Raw genomic sequence first — 17,371 nt, 5'->3', positions numbered from 1 at the left:
TTTTTTAACGCCCCCTAGTGGTCAATGTGGTGACATGGCAAGTTTTTTTTTTTAAAGTGTTTGACAAGTTGCCTGTGACAGAGGTGATGTTTCTAAAATGGAACCAAGTTATCTTTTCTTTTTTTTTTAAAAAAACTAATTTGACTGGTTTGACTCATAATATTCCAGTGGTTCTCAATTTTATTTCTGTTGTGCCAATTACCCCCCCCCCCCCCACCTACTACCAATCCCAACACAATGTCAACAAAATGGGTCAAAAATGTAACCTTTATTGAATAAGGTAAAACATTGTGACTATTCTTCAAAACCCATTAAAAAACCCCCCACAATCAATGTACAGTCACATATTTTAGAACAGTAATAATAATAAAGACCAAAAAAAAAATTAGGGATTATTGATTATTCTCGTATCCCCCTTGTCATGATGTCAAGGCACACCCCACAGTTTGAGAACCACTGTAATACAGAAAGAAGCAAGTCCATTTACCAAAAAGGAAACACTAACAGACCAGAATTATATTGAAAATCAGCCATTATACATATTTTTATATATATATATATAAAATAAAACATGACAAGGTCAGACATACAAGTCACTCACTCATACTCTTTTTATTATCAAAGCCTGTAAACATGTTCATAAAGCCTTGGTTTTTTTTGTGTTTTTAAAACTGATTGTTCCTGCACAGGCCAGTTTAAAATTGATCAAAATGTACACTTTGCATCATAGAGAATACAGTAATTAAAGGATCTTCAAAGCAACGCAATGAACATTTCAAAGGGAGACAGATATTGTGTAATGTATATTTTTTAAGTATTTGTATAGGACCTTTCAAGTGTTCACTATTTTAACTCCCTTTCTATATTTCATCTTAGAGATCACTTTTTAATATAATGACAATGTTGTATGTAATAGTGTCTTTATAAAGGATGTTTTTAAAGGACCTCTGTTTCGCACCAAACCAGAAAAATTTAAGTATTACTAATTGTAATTTTATTCTGTAACATATTTTCTTGAACAGAAAAAAACACTCCAGCTACAGTGACAACTTGCATATTTATTTTTCGTATGTAAATCCTATTTATAAGTGCTATTTTCAGAGAAGTGATTCTTTGTAAATTGTAAATACAGAGCTGCTTTTCTCTTTGTGTTGATTGCATGTCTTTGTATCAAACCTGAAAGAAATGACACATTACATTTACTTCAAAGTAAACGTGTTGTACTGTGTTATTAATATTATTGACCTAGTGACAGGTAGTATTAGTAGCAGCATTGGGTTTTTTTTTAATAGTACGTACTTTACAGCAGGTATTTTGGACACAACAGCATTGAATTATTAGAAATTAGAATATAAATCTAATATTATATTTAGGAACACATATATTGGTTGGCTGCATTAGATCAATAGAAATGCAGATCTTTGTATAATGTTACTTGAAAATGTAAGATTTCTATACATCTGATTTGACTGTATTTTATGGGTAATAACATACATTTATTCAATAACTTCAGTCCAACCCACTACTACACATAATTTTCCTTAAAAATAAATAATAAAAATTATATTATATTATATAGAGCCAATAGAACTTGTTTACATGAAAGTATTTGACATACCCTCCGGTTCTCCTGGGGGTCCGATTGACCCAAAAGACAACAGGAGGATGTAAAAGACTCATTATAGGTGGTGATGGTGCCAAATAGATTTAAACTCATTTGGTCTTTGGTTGGTATTTTTAATACAAACCATTCAAATTTTGGTGGTAAACGTGTTATTGCAGTGGTTGCAGCGGAAGAGTGATTCTCAGTCATTATAACATACAGTATATGCAAACACGGGCATCATAATACAGACATGTATCAGCTTAAAAAGTGAATAAATCAAACAGAAAAATTACATTTCCATAGGTGACCCCTGCACTTCATAAACATGTATATGTTAGATTCACATTAAATTACGGTAGGATTGATAATTCATATTTAGTTACTCTAGGATTTAAGGCATGTGTTTTACGTGATCAAAAAGAGCAACAGAAAACAGCTTAAAATCTGTAAGAACATCAGGATATGATGGATAGATGTGCACACATAGATAATGTTTCTCAGTCATGCTTTTTTGATATTCAGGATCTTTTTTTTTTTTGCATGTTGAAGATGAAGAAACCATTGAGGGTTTAGATTAGAATGAGTGGCTGAAGTACATCATCAATGAGATTTTTTGATTGCAAAACCACAAAATGCACTGTCAAAGTTTATAAGTTGAGGTAAGAAAAACCAACAAAAAGCAACACATTAATTCATATTTACCCAAAAATATGCATTTAAAAGATAAATAGCAGTGAGATAAAACAAAGAATCATGTTAAGGAGTCATTAATGTTTTTTGGGTATGAAATAGCGTTGATGACTGATCCTAGTCCAACTCTTGACATTTTTTCACTCAGCTGTTAAATAACATTTCACTATTGGCTGAGAATGGTGGTTTAAATGATGGTTTTGGTGGCTTCTTCTGCATGAACCACCTATGAAAACTAGCACCTGTCGACTGCAATCTGTGGTGAGTATAGGATTGAGAGAATTTAGTGAGTTTTGAGTAGGTTGCTAGCATAGCATAGATTGTTCTTTGCAGATTTTATAGTATAGACCAGACATGGGCATGTGGCCCTCAGTCTAATTTTTTGCGGCCCCCAAAGCAGATCCCTAAAAATTGTAATTCAAGAGGTTGGAAGGAATATAAAACCCAACATAATACGCAAAATAACTCCCAAAACGCAGAAATCTGTTACAAAATGTACAACAAAAAAGTACAAAAAAATAAATAAATAAAAATACACAAAATAAGATAATAAAACATAAAATGACAATAAAGACAGACACAACGAGCACTTAAACAAACAAAATGACTCAAAAAACACACAAAAATGGCAACACATTACAGAATAGCTCAAAACAACACACAAACTGTAAACAAAATTACACAAAATGACAGGAAAATACAAAAAAAACAGAAAGTGACCCAAACAATGCACAAATCGACAACAAAAATGCAGAAAACTTTACAGCCTGGATGCACGTCAGCCAAAATCTAGGGATGAATACTGCATGATTAGCTGGCAGAGAGAATAAATGGTTCGGTGGTTCAGAGCGGAACTTTGTTGGTCAATCTCAGGTGTAGCGCATTGAGACTAATTACTCCTCACCTGCATTATATCTTCTAGGTCGCGGCAAGAAGACAGAGCACTACAGCCTGAGGTCTCCTCATAACTGCCTAGGAGTGAGACTGTTACAACTACACTTCAATCAACGTGACCAGGGCCGGCCTTGTCACTAGGCAACCCAGGCGGCCGCCTAGGGCTCCTTCTGCTGGAGGGGCGCCAAATTGCATAAATGATGATTTATAAAGGTACAAGTATAGAGAGAGAGAGAGAGCAGCAAAACAACATAGAAACAAACAAGATAATATATGAAACAGAAACACCAAGAATGCATGGCAGGTTACAAAAGTTAGAAACCCTAACTTGTAAGTTAAAATATAAGTTTAATGTTAGCAAGGCTGTTGCCTACGATGTAGTCTATTATCCAAATAAATTAATGTACACCATTTCAAATATCCAGATGCAATGAAAAGGGTTTTTTTTTTTTTAACGGTGTTGTAGAATTGCATTGTTTCGACTTCATATTTAAAATAAATGATAATGTGTACCCAAACTTTAGAAAAATGTATTTATTTATTATTTGACCTATTTGACCGAATGACCTAAAGCCGGCCCCGAACGTGACATTTGACATTATTTCCGCTGTTTAACATTGTAGTTTGTTGCCTTAAAAATCAATTTCCCTGTGTTTACACAAATCTCACTACAGCAAAAAAACAATTTGAATACATATTTTTAGTAACTACCAATCAACTTCCACTTCCTTTCCCCTACTTAGGCCAAATCTGCCATCACTTGTATATAATCATCCCTCTGAACCTGTGTGTAATTTACGTCTCAATTGGGTGTTCTGTAGCGTTCCTCCCTGTCATTACACAGTGTATAACTGCCTATTTCTTACTGTGGGAGCTCTGACTCAGCCTCTCTGGGTGCTCAATAGAAATACAACCCTCATACTGCCTGCCACATGGAGCCTCCCTCCACCTCTGTGGAACATAGACCCCCTATTTATAGTACTGGCGAGGCCCGTGACTGTTTGCTCAGTTCAGGCGTTCCTTAAAGCAGTGCACCACACTGTTAGTGAGCAGGAGACCATATCTGAGAGACGGCAGGAGACAGAAGCAGCAAGACGAAGGAACGTAGTCCGAGAAAGTTCGACAGCTGGATGAAGTCGGAGAGAAGAAACTATACGTGGAGACACTGAATGAGTGACAGGACAACACACTCATCCACCTGTTGGGGAAGGATTTAACTCAGTATAAAGAGGACTTCATTTCTATTTTTGTTTTTGAGAAACTGGATGATATAAGTGGAGAGACCAATTTCAGACTGCAAAGGACAAATACAACAATTTTGAGCAATAATTTGGACCCTTTTGTTTCTATAAAGGACAATAAAAACATTCAAGCATCTAAAAAAACTTGCATTATTTCAACTGGAAACTTCATTGTGCCTAAATGTATCATGATGTTAGGTCTACTGTAATTGCTAAGGACTGCAAGAATCTACAGACATTTGTAATTAAAGGCTATCTATAAAAAGGAACCAGGCAAAGGGTGAGGCCTGTGCAAAGGAAAGGAAACAGGCCACAAGGACACCAGCAAGAGGAACAGCAACAACAGCTGCTTCTGCAGGGACACCATGGATGCTCATGGAGGACATTTCCTCAACAAAGACGCCGTGCTGTCACCTTTGGGTGCAGCTCGAATGTGCCAGTTGCTATTGGGCTGCACCATCATGGCTCTTGTGTCCCACAGTGCTGGATACAGTGCCAACTATGGAACCTTCTGCATGTTTGTGTGGTGCTTCTGCTTTGCTGTCACACTGGTTGTTTTCACCTTGGACATCACCAGGCTCCACAGCTGTATGCCAATCTCCTGGGATAACTTCACGGTGGCGTTCGCCATGTTGGCTACGCTCATGTACATCACAGCCTCTGTGGTCTACCCAGTCTACTTCCTCCAATCGGAGTGCCCTGATGAGAACTGTGAAGTCCAAATCTACCGTATTGCGGTCACAGTCTGCTCCTGTGTCTGCTGCTTCCCTTATGGCGTCGAGGTGTTCCTGACCCGAGCCAAACCAGGAGCCGTGGTGGGCTACATGGCCACTGTGTCTGGACTGCTGAAGGTGGTTCAGGGTTTTATCGCCTGCATCATTTTTGGTGCTCTGGCCAACGACAGCGAGTACAATGTGTACATTGCGACCCAGTACTGTGTGGTGGTGTACAGCCTGTGCTTCTCCGTCACTGTGATTGTGATCATACTGACAGTCTCCGGCAGGACCTCTGCCCTGCGTTTCCCCTTTGATCGCTTTGTGGTTATCTACACTTTCTTTGCCGTGGTCCTCTACCTCAGCACTGCTCTGATCTGGCCAATTTTCAGCTTTGACCAGAAGTACGGGACAGCAACTCGACCCGAGGACTGCCCACGAGGACAATGTCCATGGGACAGTAAGCTGGTGGTCGCAGTGTTCACAAATCTCAACCTTATATTATACTTTGTGGATCTTGTTTACTCCCAGAGGATTCGCTTTGTCTCTAATGCTGCTGTGTGAAAAGAAAACCATACCCTTTACAGGTTCAGATGCTAAATGAAGTTTGTGTGAAGTTTATGTGAATCTTTACCAATCAGTATTTGACTTGTAGGTCTGCCAAGTGCCTGTAGCAGTGTTATACATGCATCTGATGTTTATCCAGCAAAGAGGGCATCCCTCTATAGGTGCACTGATGATCGCGGGAATTTAGTCCATAAAGTGAACTCACTTTAGTTCATAGGCCAAATACGGACCAGTTTGATCTCAACTAAGCTGCAGTTTTTGGTGGGAAGAACTAGCAATGTTAACATTATTGTGCTCTCGTTTGCACTTATGTAAGTATGTAAGGAACCGACAATATCTGAGCAATAAGTGACCTTTAATTTAAATGCACTTAAGTTTCCTGGATTTTGTATTGACTTTTCATTTAACTTGGGGAGATTTTGAGGAATATTCCAGGATTTTGGAAAAAGTGGAAGTTATTTCAATTTGAAATTTAAAATGACTGCTATCATGTAATGGAAAACCATGAGCGCTTGCAAATATTGCATAATTTCATTGAATGTGTGTATTTGGAGGGACTGAGATATCTACAACTTAATTAGTTGGCCCCCGGGCCTTGACTTTGACAATTGTGATCAAACTAACTCATTGGCTGGTCTCATAGGGAATCATGAACGATGGCCTATTTAATCTGTTAATGCCATTGTCAAAGAAGTGTTATAAAAACTAATTTTAGGCATATGTTAAGTTTGCACTGAAGATAAAATTTGTCTTTGACTCTTAAGCAGTTTCTTTCCCTTTTTTTAAAAAAAAAAAAAAAAAGAAATTGTTCACATATTAGTGAACTAGAAAAGTATTTATTCAAATAATTTTATCAATCATATAAATGCCTTTCCAAACTTGTTTGCCCATATTATACATTATGAGCTGGACATTACTTATTTTGACAGTTAGTTGAACATCTTACAAACACATATGATGTAAAAAGTGCATTAAATGATGAGTTACAGTGAAATAAATTATCTTTATTTGAAGATTTTCAAAGGTGAGCTTGTGTGGACATGATTGTTAGGTTTGTTGGAGTATCTAAATAGACTGTAGGAGTGACTGTGTGTTGAAATCCTGCAGTAAATTGATCATCTTGCAACTTTACAGACTTATAAATGTATTTATTACATTGATTCTGTAACGCCTATCTATCAGAATCATCTATAATGCAAGAAAGGTCTTTGTGTGTGTGTTTGTGGAATGAATATCTCCCCGACGCGGTGTCTGTTCGACCTCAAACTTTGACAATGGTCAAAAAACACAAAACTAAATATTTATACAAAAAATACACAAAATAACAACAGAAATGCACAAAACTACACTAAAAAGATACAAAAATACCTAAAATGACTCCAGAATCACACGACAATGGCAACAAAAACAATCATTATACAAAAAAGGCAACAAAAAAAAAGACAACTGAAAGATACAAAAATACACAATGATGTAAAACAAAAAAGCTAAACAAAATTTATACAAAAAGTACACAAAACAACAACAGAAATGCACAAAAATATACAAAAAGGCTCCAAAAACACACATAACAACTCCAAAAAACACATATTACAGAAAAATACACAAAACGTCAGCAAGAATATGAAAATGACTCAAAATACTCAAAACTAAATATTTATACAAAAAATACACAAAAAGATACAAAAATACACAAAATGATTCCAGAATCACACTACAATGGCAACAAAAAACAAAAATTATGCAAAAAAAATGCACAAAAACACAACAGAAAGATACAAAAAATACACATAATGACTCCAAAAAACATACATAACAAAAAAATAAACCAAATAAAAAAATATATAAAAATGAGTTAAAAAAAACAACACACATTTATCGTGCGCATGTCTCATAGAATTAAACCAGAGAAATCGCACAGGTTATTTTACTTTGCATCCGCAAATATACCCCTTTATAACACTACAGAGTACAGAGTTTGTACACCTCTTTGTACATCTAACCTTCAAACACATATTCATTTGGCCATAATTGACAACTCTACTTAAGCCCTACTATATGAATGCATAATTTCGACGGGCACTGTACTAGTTCCACTAAATTCAAAAATATTTTAATCTAAGTCAACTAATTTTGTATATGATTTATTCATTCGACTTTTGTTGACATTTATGTGACTAGTTATTCCCAGGGGGAAAAAATATAGTCAATTTCTCTCTTGCGCTACACACTTTTACCAGCAGATGTCACTGCAGCTTCCTTTGAACTATTTTAGGCACAAACTGATGCAACTGGAGTCTTTAATTTACAGCACGGGCTCGTGACACCTCTTGATGCTGTGATTGGTCGGTCGTGTTACGTATATGCACCGCCATTGGTCTGCTTACCTGTCAGTCAACCTAAACTCGGCTGTACTAAAGCGAAGATTCGACAGGTGGGACAAGTTGACAGAGCGATAAAATCAGGTAAATAAAGCGTGTTTTGCTGAATTGGTCAATATGTCAGAAAACAAAATGACTAATGCCTTGTATACGTGTCTTGGTCCTTATTAATCACCGTTTGTTGGACAGTTTCTGTGTAGTTTTGCTAAGGTGTTTGACACAGGAAGTGAGTTTGTTTACTACTGCTAAACAAGGACGTAATGTTCACTTATCATCATCTCATCCATATAGAAACAATATGCATCGGAAACATATTTCTTTAAGAATTACTCATTTATGGGACAGAATAACAGTAATTGTGGACAGCTGGGACCTTTATCTGGAGTTTGCATGTTCTCTCCATGTGGCTAAATGGGTTATTTCTGCGTCATGTCCACAACAAGTGAGCTAGAATAATCCGACCCTATGTTCACATTCTTTCTTTAGGATCCCCATTAGCACTAAAAGCTTTGGCTATTATTCCTGGGGTCCGACACTCATAAAATCAAACACATTATCACACAATAATTACATAAACAAACAAAACACACAGCCCTTCCAAAAATATATTATACGCCGTGGCTATTCATACGGAAAGCGCCCCTCATTGGCCAGTTTAGGTGACGTGTTCGGTGCACCACGTGACTTAAAGTACCGTCAGTTTTATTTTAGCTCATATTTGTTTTTAGCGACACCGCTAACTCTTTTATTTTAATCCTTACCCAGGAAATACCCTAAAATGTTTTTTTTTTGTACATGTATTTTTAAAGGTGGAATTTGCCGTGTTAAATATGTTCAAATGAAAAAATATATATATGAAAAAAGTGGGATTTGAACCCATGGCAGCAGAAGGAAGAATTCTTGAGTCATGCACCTTAGATCACTCAGCCATCCTGGCACGGTGAAAACAGGCACATTACACTTATGTAGAAAAGATCCAGAAAACATATGTTTCCATATCAATGGTCCCGGGGTCTATTGATACCTTTCCATATCAATAGACACTTTGTATATTATACAAACCGGACAATAATTCCGGCACTTCCTGTGCACATGCGCAATTTTTTTTTTTTTTGCATAAGTGGTGTGTATGTGTACTTTTGCTTCCGCTAGCATGGGTTTGAATCCCACTTTTGACAAATCTTTTTTCATTTTAACATATTCAACACGGCAAATTCCACCTTTAAAAATACATATTCGAAAAAAAGAAACATTTTAGGGAATTTCCTGGGTTAGGTTTAGGGCTAAAATAACTAAAAAGGAACGGGGACGGGTCCGGCAGTGACGGAACTACCAGCATTCGGCTTACTGCTTATAGGAAGTACTGGAACTATAGTCTGGTTTGTCTGGGGTCCGGAACTATAGCAACAGTCTATATTGTATCTAAAAACACAACATAGAGAAGCGAGACAATAACAAAACAAAATGGCTATCCATTTAACAAACATGATTAAACACAATAATCCCAAAGGAAAAAAGAGATGAAAAAACATTTCATACCTCACCAACATTCCAAAACCCATCCATCCATCCATTTTCATACCCGCTTATTCCCGTTTAACAGGGTCGCAGGGGTCATTCCAAAACCACTTGTTTAAATGATGACATTCGTTACTGTTGATTACAAAGTGTGCAGTACTGTTTTAACATGAATTTAAACTTCTCCTTGTTGTTATTTTTATTTTTTTTATAATATATTGGCAAAGACTTCCAGCCTACCATAGCTCTCTACAGGACTCAGTACAAACCTTCAATATGCACAACTGCAACATCACTTTGCACTCTCATCTTAATATAGTCGACTCTCCCCACCCCTTCCATTGTCCTACCCTAACTCCCTCTTCCCTGTTCCTTTCCCCCTTCACCAAGGGGTAACACTGTCCTTTCTTTTTATAATCTACCTTTAATAATATTTTTCTTGGTCACAAACAATTATGCAATAAAATAATTGTATCTATTTAATTGCATGTATGAATTTATATATATATATATATATATATATTTTATACAACATGCAATAATAAAATATGCATAGCTGTCGCAAAAATATTGCACTACATGTAGTGTTGACCTACTACAGCATGTGCAGACAAGGTTAAAAAAAAAAAGCAGTAAAAACCTTTCAATTGCACTTATTGTTTTGTAAGGATGTTGAGCAAACGGAGAAGATAATTTTTAATATAGTAACTTTGAAGACCGTGTCACAATTATACTTCTGAGAAAATGGAACAAAACGTAAGTGAATCTTTGTCCCACAGTTCCATGTTTGTTTGATATGTAGGGCACACCAAGCTGATTTAAACTTCAGATTAAATATGTCCCTATTGATGCACATTTCCAGGTAGGATGAGTGTGGGCTTCATTGGAGCGGGGCAGCTGGCCCATGCTCTGGTACGAGGCTTCGCAGCTGCTGGTGAGTTTGATTGATTTTAATTTTCACTCACTATCCCAAACATATTTCATAACACAAACAAAACAAACACAAAAACCAAATACTTAGACAATTCTATACAAAGAATGTGTAGAACAAAATATATGATTCTATTATTTATTGTATTTTTTTCCCCCATCTATTCGAGGTGTGATTGCTACCCACAGAATCACAGCCAGCTCTCCGGACACAGATCTTCCCACAATACAGCAGCTACGGGTGGGTGGATGAGCTTTGAGTGCATTTACACCAATGTTATGCTCATTTTATAAAGAAGAGCAACAGTCTTTTGGAAATTTTATTAGTATATTTGATAAGGCTGAATGATTATTTCATTTGTGATATTACGATATTATAAAACATAATTTTCTAATCGCAAAGGCTCCAATTTAAAAAAAAAAAAAAAAAAAAAATTCTTGTCCTGTCTTGTACTGTTCTGTTAACTTCAGAGAGTGTTTAAGAAGTGCAGTTCACATGTTTCATGATAGTTAGATATGTCGAAGAGGTAAAGCCACAGATTTGTTTGCTTTATTGACATAATCTATGCTTTAAAATGTATATTTTATATTTATTTAAAGTTTAAATAAATCTGAAATAATTTATTATGAAACAGATTGATTTATTGCTTGTGTTCATTGAAAAAAAAAAACATGACAAGAGGCTCTTGAAAAAATAATCGCAAATTAAATCGCATTTTTTTCCAAAATCGTTCAGCTAATATTTGATAGACGTTCAACTTAAGATAACTTAACATTCATCAAGTTTTACCAGCCAGTTTTTATCTATTAAAAAAAACATTCAGGACTTAAAAAACCTTATTTTAAATCAAATGAATCATGGTTACATGATATTTAACCCAAACTGTGTTGGTTCATTTTAATCAAGTTTGTGCGTGTGTGTATTTTATTCAGTTTACTTGTATATTATAATAATGAAAGACAGATATTCCTATCTGTCTTTCATTATCACTGTGAAACTTGTGATATTTGTTTAGAAAATGGGTGTGAACTTAACAACCAGCAACAAGGAGACGGTGAGCAGGAGTGACGTCCTGTTTCTGGCTGTGAAACCTCACATCATTCCGTTCGTGCTGGATGAGATTGGACCTGATATTGAAGAGCGTCACCTCATTGTGTCGTGTGCAGCAGGTGTTACCATCAGCTCCATAGAGAAGGTGTGTTGGAAATGACATTTAGCCACACAAACACATCTCTAAGCCTCTTCATGTGGTCTTGGTTCTTCAGTAGTTTAATGCCTGGCTCTGGATAGAATAAACTTGGCTGGCAAAAATTTGGTGGATTAATTCGTTTTTTTACCACATTGGTTCAGAGTGGTTTGGAATGCTTCCACCCTTGAAACAAGAATTCATTAAAACTTCTTTTTCTACTCTAAATTGTTCAGTAAGGGCAACCATAAACCAAATTAGAAGACATGTGAAGGGTGTAACACGTATTTCCGCATTGCTGTAGATTTCTGATCAGAGGAGCCCCTCAGGCAAAAAAAAAAAAAAAAAAACCCCACATTTTTAACATGACAGCAGTGAGCTGCCTGGACTCGTAACCAACATTCCAGTTCATGTTGAAAGCCTAACGATGTCCATGTTTTAGATTCATAACTAGTAATATTCACTTTAGTTTACTAACTATTAGCCTAGCTTTTAATCTGCTAGACATATAATCAGCCTTAGCTTTAGCTTCCAAGTAGAAAGGAAATTATGGCAGAATTTTTGTTGTAATTGGAAAATAAATTGTGCAATATAATTGTAATTGAGTTCCGATAATTACCTTTGTAATTGGTATTAAAATTGTCAATTATGATTCCATTCCACATTTTTATTACAGTTTATTTTTTTTATATAAATACAATTATATTTTGATCTAGTTTTTAAAAGATCTGAGGCACTGTTGTTAAAAAGCCTTTATTCTATTAGGGCTATGGAATCATAAAAAAAACATTTTGATCTATTATTTTATTTTTAATTCATCATAATCTAGTTAATATACCAGACAAAAACTGACGTGCATTTTTAGTCGACAACATTAACACTGCAGCAAAGTGTTTCTGCTGTGCAATTTGAGCCAAAAGTTGGACTGGAAATTGTATGATATTAAATGTGATATTTTTATAAAAAAGCTATTAGGGATTATAAATATGATGTTAATAATGAAATGCTATTGCACATGTATTCTTGTCTTTTCTTTTGTTAGGCACAAAATACAAATAAAATTTAATTTTTTTCAGGATCGGTAATTGTATTTAACTGTAATTGAAAATTGGGATGGTAATTGTAACTGACTTTCATAACAAACTATATAATTATGATCTAATTGTAATTGGAAAAAATGATCACTGTATTTGATGTAAGTAATGAATTGACCCCAAGCCTGGCTAAATTCGTGTACCATTCGTTCTTTGGTTATTTTGTTTCAAAACCAAATTAAAAATAGAAAAAACTGATTTTTTTTTTTTTTTATAAAATTAATTTAAAACCAGAAACAGGTAAATGGAAAAACCAAACAAGCAGCATTTTTCTCCTGTGATGTTTGGATATTTATGGGGAAACTAGGACGATAGCTTCATGTTTTAATCTCACCACACAGAGTGGACACACAAACAGACTTTTACTCTGCTGCGTTTGATAAATGATCATGTTTTCCACCTCACACCGATAATTTGTGTGTCGATGACGTTTCTTTAAGAGTTATTGATGCTGGAAGTCCGACTGTGAATATCTGCCAACTTTACCAAACAGTGTTACGGTCCAAATAGTATCCAGATAAACTGGTGACTGGGCGGACTTTTGCTCCCGGTCCGGACATAAAAAGAAGCTATGCATAAGTCACATTACTGGTGAATTGAAACAAAATCAAAACCAAAAAATGGATGTTGCGTAAAACATGCACATATGTGGAACCAGAGGTGGTGTAATGAACCTACTGGTGCTCCTCGTTTCTTGTGATCAACTTCCTTGTGTGTTGACGGCTGCTGTTAGCGGTATTTATAACGTGCAAAATAAACATTTTCACTTGCCCTCAAAAAAGTGTCAAATTGTAGAAGTTTTAACATCTATTGTTCCTCACACCAGCCTTACAGTTGATCGTCAGTCACCAGTTTATTTGGATATTATTTGGATTGTAACACAGCAAAACAAAACATAAACGTGAGCAGCTTTTTACGAGCTACAACATCCACAGACTGAATGAAAACATGAGCAGGACCAGAAAACTGCTGAAATAAATCCTAAACAGTCCTATTATGTGAAGAGACCTGGGGAGGGAAACCAGGTGCATCGGATTTCAGTTCTAGCTGTAATTTCCCTGTAAATATAAAAATATCACACAAACAGAACAAGTTTAAAAAACTGCTTATCTGGTTTTTTGTATTTCTGTTTTGGTTTTTAATGAGTAAAACAAAATAACCACACTGTTTATTTGTTATTTTGATTTCATTTTAAAACAGAATAACCAAAGAACAAAGGGTACACGGATTCTGGCTACTAAAAATAACTTTTATATATTTTTTTTCAGTTTCCAAAGCTTTTAAAATGCTCCTATCCATGTAGCTTTGTAGTGCATTACTCTTCTTCGCAGAAGCTGCAGCTGCATCGCGCTGAACCAAAGGTGATGCGCTGCATGACCAACACACCTGTGGTGGTGCGAGAAGGAGCCACCGTCTACGCCACTGGCACACACGCACAGGTGGAGGATGGGAAGCTCCTGGAACAGCTCATGGCCAGTGTGGGCTACTGCACTGAGGTAGAGGAGGACCTCATTGATGCTGTCACTGGTCTGAGTGGTAGTGGGCCGGCCTATGTGAGTCAGTGATCGGAATGATAAAAGGTGTTCTTTGGATTGGATCATTGCAGCTGAGATGGTTGTGGTCTTGCAGGCGTTCACAGCTGTTGATGCCCTTGCTGATGGTGGAGTAAAAATGGGCCTGCCGAGGAGACTGGCCGTACGCCTCGGAGCTCAAGCGCTGCTGGTACGATCATTATGTTATTATAACAAAGTAACCCGTTTAAACTGTTATCGTCCAGCTTTGCTCAGTGGTGCGTTTTATCTGCAGGGTTATTATTGTGCTTTTGGTTTGGACAGTTTGATTGTGTTGCATATTTAATAATGGCACAATTTAAACAGCTGGTCAATAATGTGCAGGCTGTGAAGTGGTGGGTATCATTGCTGCTTCACAGTGTGAAGGTTGTGGTTTCTGACCCCTGTGGTTCTAGTTTTTCACAGCATAGATTTCAGTTACTCTGATGTCCTCCCATTAGCCAATAATATATTCAAAGCTTCATTTTACTTTCTTAAATAACTATAGGAGTAAAGCTAGCTGGCCTTTCTGACTTTATATCAGCTCATAATGAACTGCCCACTTGTCCAGGGTGGTGTTAAAACAGTTAAAGTTGAAATTAGAACTGACAAAGGGGGAACTTGGATTCAGAAATAGAAGAAAGGGGGCACTTGAGCCAAAAAAAAAAAACTGGAGTAGAGTCTAACCTTTATACTTGTGTTTTAAACAAATCTGAAAAACGTGACGGGCTGCATAGAGATAAGATTTCTGTGTGTTGTCCTCTAGGGGGCAGCCCGGATGTTGTTGGACTCTGAGCAACACCCTGGGCAGCTGAAGGACAACGTGTGTTCACCAGGGGGCGCTACGATCCACGCCCTACATGTCATGGAGAGCGGCGGCTTCCGCAGCCTCCTCATCAATGCCGTGGAGGCCTCCTGTGTCAGAACAAGGTGGGTAATCAATAGAATACTCAATAATAAAGAATACAAAATTGATTTTCTGGAATTAAAAACAGCAAATCAGGGTTTTTCAAACTTTTTGGATCCAGTGACTCCTTACAGAGGACCCCAACATAATCCTCACGTAAATTAAACACAATTTACTGATGTTTGTATCCCTAAATGCCATAGGAATGATCTAATTTTATAGTATTTCCACGCAGGATTATGTGGGGGAAAAGAACAGGGGAGAGGGAGTTAGGGTGGGACATTTAAAGAAAAGATTTGCACGAAGCTATTTTGGTTGTGCTGAAAGTATAACGTGATATAACTATTGTGCAGTTGAGTGTGAGCGACTGTGCCAGTGTTGTGACATGTAGAGAATAAAGAGGGTGAAACATCACGTTTGAGATATGAGGGTGACTGTGAACAAAGGGAGTGGGTGGGTAGTGGTACTTACACCTGTTCTGGAACTTTTGGTTGGGATCCAACGTATCTAAAGTCAAGTTCCAATGTGAGCTTTACCCCAAAGCTTCAGGCATGCCAGTGCACCCACGTTAGAAGTGCTTCTAATCCTACTTTTGTTAATACTACTCTCAACATTGTGTTTATGTTTGAAGTATTCAGGGTTTTTAATGTAAATCTATGAAATGTGCTGTATAACAAAAGGTTGATTTGATTCAGTGTTTTTGTTCACTAGCATGAAAGGAAAACGCATGCTATAGTTTTTAATTAGAGCTAGATGTTGATTTGCAATTAGCATCTGTATCCCTGCTCCTACAAACAATCATTATAGTGTGGTCTATTGTGGTATATTGTAAACTTCTCTACCATCTTTCCCTTCTTTTTTGAAGAGAACTGCAATTTTTGGCTGACCAGGAGAAGATTTCCCCCGCTGCCATAAAGAAGACGACTCTAAACAAAGTGATGCAACAGTCAGGAGTCACTGCAGAAGTAGCAGGAGTCAAAACTCGAGGGATCAACATGTTTAATACCAGCAGCCCCAAGACTAACAAGAACTGATCTTTGTTTTTTACATTTTTTTTTTTATCCATTTAGTGAAACACAAAAACTGGAACGTGGACGATCACGTCACTGTTGATGTAGTACATACGATTAAACTGACACTTCCAGATTAGACCTTAGACAACATGGGTCAAACTCAAGGCCCGCCAGAACATCTAGTTCAACCTGTGGGAAAATTTTTTTTCAAAGTAAAAATTACAGCAAAGAGATGACTCTTAGTAAATGTAAATCACCATATAGGTTGTAGATATCCCACTCCTCCAAATTCCCAAGACTAAGAAAGCTCCACCAAAATATGATGGTGCTAGCAGTAATATTGAATCGCAATCTTTTTCTAAAACCCGGAAAATTATCACGAATTACCCCGAGAACTGTCAATTTGGCCAAGTCGAGAAAGAACTAACATGGACACATCAAAGCAATCAGTAGATGCCTCTGAGGAAAACTGACAGTTGGCAGTCAAAACTGCAAGTAAATTTGCCTAGTCGCTCAAAGTAAAAAAAAAAAAAAAAAAAAAATTAACATTGTTCGAGCGACTTCAAGCAACAACTTCCCTGTCCTTCACTGTCTGTAGAGCCGAGGCAGCAGCACCTCCCTCCCGCTACAGTGAGAGGCTGTACACTTCCTCAACTTACCAGGGCAAAATTAAAGCGGTTAACTTCTTGAATAAGCCTACATTCTGAGTGAACTCAAGCTGAATTGAATTGAGTCCTTTAGTGAGTCCGTAAGTTGATCATTTAAACTGTAAAAATGTACGGCCGGAGAAGAAGTGATCAGCCCTCTCTCTCCCCTGTCCCTTGCTCCATATACACACACACACACACACACACACACACACACACACACACACACACACACACACACACACACACACACACACACACACACTATGGCAAGCTCCTTTAACATTTAATAGCTACATTTGACTATCCAGAATTAACATTATACATATTCGCAATTTGATTCTTCCTAGTCAAACTGAACATTTCAGATGTCTAAAATGGCATTCTTCCTATCCACAATTGTAATGTCAGATATCCACAACATAATTCCTCC

The 17,371-nt window shown here is 36.8% G+C and overlaps 2 protein-coding genes across 2 annotated transcripts; both read left to right on the top strand.

The window, feature by feature from the left end:
• Positions 1-4,113: 4,113 nt before the first annotated feature.
• Positions 4,114-6,594, top strand: myadml2 (myeloid associated differentiation marker like 2). Its single transcript, XM_028455315.1, has one exon. It carries the CDS (start codon positions 4,797-4,799, stop codon positions 5,706-5,708), a length of 912 nt encoding a protein of 303 aa, XP_028311116.1. The 5' UTR covers positions 4,114-4,796; the 3' UTR covers positions 5,709-6,594.
• Positions 6,595-8,089: 1,495 nt separating this feature from the next.
• On the top strand, positions 8,090-16,879 carry LOC114468545 (pyrroline-5-carboxylate reductase 1, mitochondrial-like). Its single transcript, XM_028455514.1, has 8 exons — positions 8,090-8,176; positions 10,473-10,544; positions 10,711-10,781; positions 11,557-11,736; positions 14,153-14,374; positions 14,451-14,543; positions 15,138-15,301; positions 16,144-16,879. Exons 2-8 carry the CDS (start codon positions 10,478-10,480, stop codon positions 16,310-16,312), a joined length of 966 nt encoding a protein of 321 aa, XP_028311315.1. The 5' UTR covers positions 8,090-8,176; positions 10,473-10,477; the 3' UTR covers positions 16,313-16,879.
• Positions 16,880-17,371: the final 492 nt, after the last annotated feature.

The sequence above is a fragment of the Gouania willdenowi genome, chromosome 8 (genome assembly GCF_900634775.1).
Source record: "Gouania willdenowi chromosome 8, fGouWil2.1, whole genome shotgun sequence".
NCBI lineage: Eukaryota > Metazoa > Chordata > Actinopteri > Blenniiformes > Gobiesocidae > Gouania > Gouania willdenowi.
This window is presented reverse-complemented; position numbering and strand designations above follow the sequence as displayed.